The sequence below is a fragment of the Mandrillus leucophaeus genome, unplaced genomic scaffold (assembly GCF_000951045.1).
Source record: "Mandrillus leucophaeus isolate KB7577 unplaced genomic scaffold, Mleu.le_1.0 Scaffold922, whole genome shotgun sequence".
Lineage (NCBI taxonomy): Eukaryota > Metazoa > Chordata > Mammalia > Primates > Cercopithecidae > Mandrillus > Mandrillus leucophaeus.
Window position 1 is genome coordinate 495353 of NW_012110053.1, and position 5312 is coordinate 500664.

The window sequence follows — 5312 nt, forward strand, 5'->3', positions numbered from 1 at the left end:
CCGCCCGCCTCGGCCTCCCAAAGTGCTGGGATTACAGGCGTGAGCCACCGCGCCCGGCAATTTTTGTATTTTTAATAGAGACAAGGTTTTGCCATGTTGGCCAGGTTAGTCTTGAACTCCTGGCCTGAAGTGACCTGCCCACTTTGGCCTCCCAAAGTGCTAGGATTACAGGTGTGAGCTAACACACCCCTCAGCTATCAACATTTAGTCAAATATTTCATAACTCACAGAAAGAAAAAATAGGGTCAGAGGAAATATGAGAAGGCTGGCAATTACAGCAGTCAAACTGACAAACAGAAAGTAGTATTGGACTGAAAGGGAAGAACAGAGTCAATCAACCTTTAGTGTTATTATACAAATTTACTGAATTGCTGTGCCCCTTCTTTTGTTAAAGCAAGAGCAAAATTATTGTAGTTGGAAAAGCAGCAAGAAAGTAAGATCTTAGAGCAGGGAGCCAAGGAGGCTAAGAATACTCCTTGCCAACATGCCTAAGAGACCTCCTCAGCTAGTGAGGAGGGCATCCAGCGATAGGGGCATAAATGAGATGGCCCTTATGCATGTGGGGCAGAAGAAGGGAACAGATCTCACCCACAGCCCTGTTCACAGGTCACAGGCCGTTTCGGGTTGTGCTCACAGTCGCTGAGGTGAGACATGAGGTTGTCAAGCCGGACAACGGCACTACAGCCAAACACAGCGTTGTCACAGGCAATCTGCAGCTTTGACAGCATGTTCCGCATGATCCGAGGTACCGGGCGCAGATGGGCGACCGTCACAACACTACGGTCCACTGGACATGTCTGCTGCTGAGAGAACCACTGGGTGATGCAGGCGTTGCAGAAAGCATGTTCACAATGAGGTGCCTAGAAGAGAGAACAAGGCAAAAGGGGCATAAGGGAATTAGCAGGACCTAAGAGCCTGGATATGATAACTCTCCAAAGCCAATCATGCCTTTGAGCAGCTTCTACCGCAAGAGGTCCGTTGGGTCAAGCAAGGTATAGATCTACTATGGGCAAGGCATTGTAGGGGACAGGCTTAAGATATGTTTCCTGCTGGGCACGGTGGCTCATGCCTATAATCCCAGCACTTTGGGAGGCTAAGGTAGGCACACTGTTTGACCTCAGGAGTTTGAGACCATCCCAGACAACATGACAAAACCCCATCTCTACAAAAGTTACAAAAATTAGCCGGGTGTAGGCCAGGCGCAGTGGCTCATGCCTGTAATCCCAGCACTTTGGGAGGCCAAGGCAGGCGGACCACGAGGGTCAGGAGTTCAAGACCAGCCTGACCAACATGGTGAAACCCTGTCTCTACTAAAAATACAAAAAAATTAGCCAGGGGTGGTGGCGCACACCTATAATCACAGATACTCAGCAGGCTAAGGCAGAAAAATCACTTGAACCCAGGAGGTGGAGATTGCAGTGAGCCAAGACTGCACCACTGCACTCCAGCCTGGGCAAAAGAATAAGACTCCATCTCAAAAAAAAAAAAAAAATTAGCTGGGCATGGTGGCACGTGCCTATAGTCCCAGCTAGTCAGAAGGCTGAGGTGGGAGGACGGAGGGTGGCTTGAGCCCAGGAGGCGGAGGTTGCAGTGAACCAAGACTGCACCACTGCACTCCAGCCTGGGTGACAGAGCCAGGACCTGTTTCAAAAAATATATATCTATGTTCCCTGTGCTCAAGATTAAAAATGAGTTGTGAAACAAGACAAACAAGTAAAATGTTATATAACAATAAGAGATATAAATGATATTCCAGGACAATAGGACAGATGACACAAGGCAGCCAATTATTAATTACCATCTGGATTGCACACACAATAATTGCCAAAAATGTCCAGAGGAGGGTGAAGTCTTTTCAGGCTAGCTCAATCACGGCAGGTATTTATGAAGAGGACCAAATTTGATATGGTCTTGAAGGATAATTCAGATGACAGATTTAGAGAGCAGGAGGACCTATTTACTGGCAAAAATTCAATGTCAGAAAGCTAGGCCAGGCGTGGCGGCTCACGCCTGTAATCCCAGCACTTTGGAAGGCTGAGGCGGGCGGATCACGAGGTCAGGAAATTGAGACCATCCTGGCTAACACAGTGAAACCCCGTCTTTACTAAAAATACAAAAAATTAGCCAGGCGTGGTGGCAGGCGCCTGTAGTTGCAGCTACTCGGGAGGCTGAGGCAGGAGAATGGCATGAACCTGGGAGGTGGAGCTTGCAGTGAGCCAAGATCATGCCACTGCACTCCAGCCTGGGCTAAAGTGCGAGACTCCATCTCAAAAAAACAAAACAAAACAAAAAGAAAGCTAAATAAGGCCGGGCACAGTGGCTCATGCCTGTGATCCCAGCACTTTGGGAAGCCGAGGCAGCCAGATCACTTGAGGTCAGGAGTTTGAGACCAGACTGGCCAACATGGTGAAACCCCATCTCTACTAAAATTACAAAAATTAGCCACACATGGTGGCGCGCCCCTGTAATCCCAGTTACTCGGGAAGCTGAGGCACGAGAATTGCTTGAACCCGGGAGGCAGAAGTTGCAGTGAGCCAAGATCGCGCCATTGCACTCCAGCTTGGGTGACAGAGCGAGATTCTGTCTCAAAACAAAACAAAACACTTTAGTTTCCCATTACATTTTTTTTTTTTTTGACAGTCTCGCTCCTGTCGCCCAGGCTGGAGTGCAGTGGAGTGATCTTAAGTCACTGCAACCTCCGCCTCCCGGGTTCAAGCGATTCTCCTGCCTCAGCCTTCCAAGTAGCCGGGATTTTAGGCTACTCCCACCCCACCCAGCTAATTTTTTTTGTATTTTTAGTAGAGATAGGATTTCACCATGTTGGCCAGCTTGTCTCGAACTTCTGACCTCAAGTGACCCACCTGCCTCAGCCTCCCAAAGTGCTAGGATTACAAGCGTAAGCCACCATGCCCCGCCTGTCAACTTCTTCATAACCATTCTAGCTAAACCTGCCACCCCTGCATAAGCATACAGAATGTACTACCTTTTGTGTAACAAAGAAAAGGAGGTGTGAAAAAACACAGATCTATTCATATATACATATGCATATACAAATACATATATATGCAGACATCTATTCATACTTGCTTGTATCTGCCTTAATACTCACTGGAAGGATACCAAAAAAACTAATAAAAATAGTTATCTGTGGGGGAATTAGGTAGACAGTAATAAGGACAGAAGTGAGAATTCTCACCGTATACCTTTTTATACTATTTTGATTTCTGAATTATGTTCATTTTTCACCTATTCAAACAATAAATAATTATGATATGGGGAAATCAGCATCCCTAGCAGGAGCCTTCTAACCTTAGAAATGTGTCCAGGAAGCTGGCATCATGAGGGTTGCCTGCTCTGCTTCTCAGAAGGTAAAGCCTGGAGGTAGATGGGTGGCTTCTGACTAGACTGTCACCAACTACGACTCACCTTTCCATAAGTGACTTGCCTAAAATGATAGTGCCAGAAAACAGACAAGGCCCTGCCAGGGTGAGGAGGGAACCTGACACACCCTGTGACCTCCTGACACTACTACTTGATGACTTGCTCCACACCCATCTAATATGCCTCTAATGGCAGCAGATTGCAAAGGCCTAGAAAGAAGACAGGTCCAGAGCTGGCTGCCATTGGAATGTAGTCTGAATTTTATTCAGTTCAAGGTATTAGTACTCCTTTTGGAGTACTGGGAGAAAAAATAAACTCAAAGGCTCAAGGGGAGCCCCTGGGAGTTAGGTAAGCAGTGAATGGGGGAAGGGCCATGAAACCTCATTGCCTAGTGTCCTGGTTTGGAAAATGTGATAATCTCTAGATAGCCAGGAGTGAGAAAGGATTAATTGGTATTTACAGAATGAGGGCAATAAGGATCCTTGAGGATGCTGTCCCAAGAATACAACTCTTAAGGATTCACCTCACTCATTGTACTTGCCTGGTAATTGTGAGCTTCTCCTCGTACTTGCCCCAGGATGATACAACTGACTCTGGTCTGGCAAGGCTGGCAGAGAAATGACCTATTGAAGGTGGCAGCTTTCACATCAAAATGCAGAGTGCATGGCTGCATCAAAACCTGGTCTTTTCAGTAGATCCCAGGAAAAAAATAGGTCAGTACATACAGTTCCCCACTTCCTATTTGCTGTTTTTTTTTTTTTTTTTTTTTTTGATGGAGTCTCACTCACTCTCGCCCAGGCTGGAGTGCAGTGGCGCAATCTCAGCTCACTGCAACCTCCTACTCCTGGGTTCAAGTGATTCTCCTGCCTCAGCCTCCTGAGTAGCTGGGACTACAGGCATGTACCACCATGCCCGGCTAATTTTTGTATTTTTAGTAGAGACGGGGTTTCACCATGTTGGCCAGGCTGGCTCTTGACCTCGTGATCCACCGACCTTGGCCCAAAGTGCTGGGATTACAAGCGTGAGCCACTGCGGCTGGCCTTCCTATTTGTTAGATAGTAGGCAGGTAGAAAAGGCCTGCAGGGAGACTGGCTGATTACCTGAAGCACAACGTCATAAAAATGCAGAGAGAACTTATTAGGAGAGTCCAGAAGTTCAATCATGGACAGGAAGATGGAACCTAGTAAGAGTTCCTGTAGAGGAAAGGAAGCTACCCAGCTACTATCACAAGACAGAAACAAGCAGCTGACCATTTTACAGGAGAAATCTTTCAGAGTGACCTTAGAAAAAAATCTGAACCACTGGATCTCTGTGGCATCCACCTCTAGATTGATTCTGGAAAGCCTTATTCTTGTAGTCACCATTACTCCTTTGACCTAAACCTCCATTGGGTAGGGGTAGAGAGAAAAACACAGTGACTTCCCCATGGGTCCCACTGCCCATGAATATTTTCTACTATTTCCACTGCTACCTGTTGCCCTACCAAACCTGCCATCAGACCAACTCACCTGTACTGGCTCCTCCAAGACTCCACTGCAAATAGGGCAGATAAGATCTTCGTCAACATCCCCCTGGAAACGGGTTACATCATACCCCATGTCTCATCACTGAAACCCAGGTCCTGAAAGGACAACAGCAAACAGAGGCCAGTTCAGAAAAAGCCTACAAATATGTGACAAACATAAACTCATTGTCAAGATCCATTCATTTATCCAACAAATATTTATTGGAAGTCTACTATGCAGCAGTCATTTGGCTCGGTGGAAGCTGACTCAAGAAATTTAATTCTAAGGCACAGTGGCTCACGCCCGTAATCCCAGCACTTTGGGAGGCCGGGGCAGGTACATAACCTGAGGTCAGGAGTTCAAGACCAGCCTGGCCAACGTGATGAAAACCCATCTCTACTAAAAATACAAAAATTAGCTGGGCGT

General features: G+C 46.8%; 1 protein-coding gene across 3 annotated transcripts in view; it reads right to left on the reverse strand.

Moving 5' to 3' along the window:
• RNF41 (ring finger protein 41, E3 ubiquitin protein ligase) overlaps positions 1-5008 on the reverse strand; it is a 10901-nt gene extending 5893 nt beyond the window's left edge. The window contains exons 1-3 of one of the 3 annotated variants that reach the window (XM_011970028.1): positions 4890-5004; positions 3923-3988; positions 589-860 (exon numbers count right to left, since the gene is read on the reverse strand). In XM_011970028.1, the coding sequence (XP_011825418.1) occupies positions 589-860; positions 3923-3988; positions 4890-4979 (428 nt within the window). In that variant the 5' untranslated portion in view covers positions 4980-5004. Of the gene's footprint in view, positions 1-588; positions 861-3922; positions 4066-4889 lie in introns of all 3 variants that reach the window. The other 2 variants (XM_011970029.1, XM_011970030.1) reach the window with 2 other exon arrangements.
• Between the last annotated feature and the right edge of the window lie 304 nt (positions 5009-5312).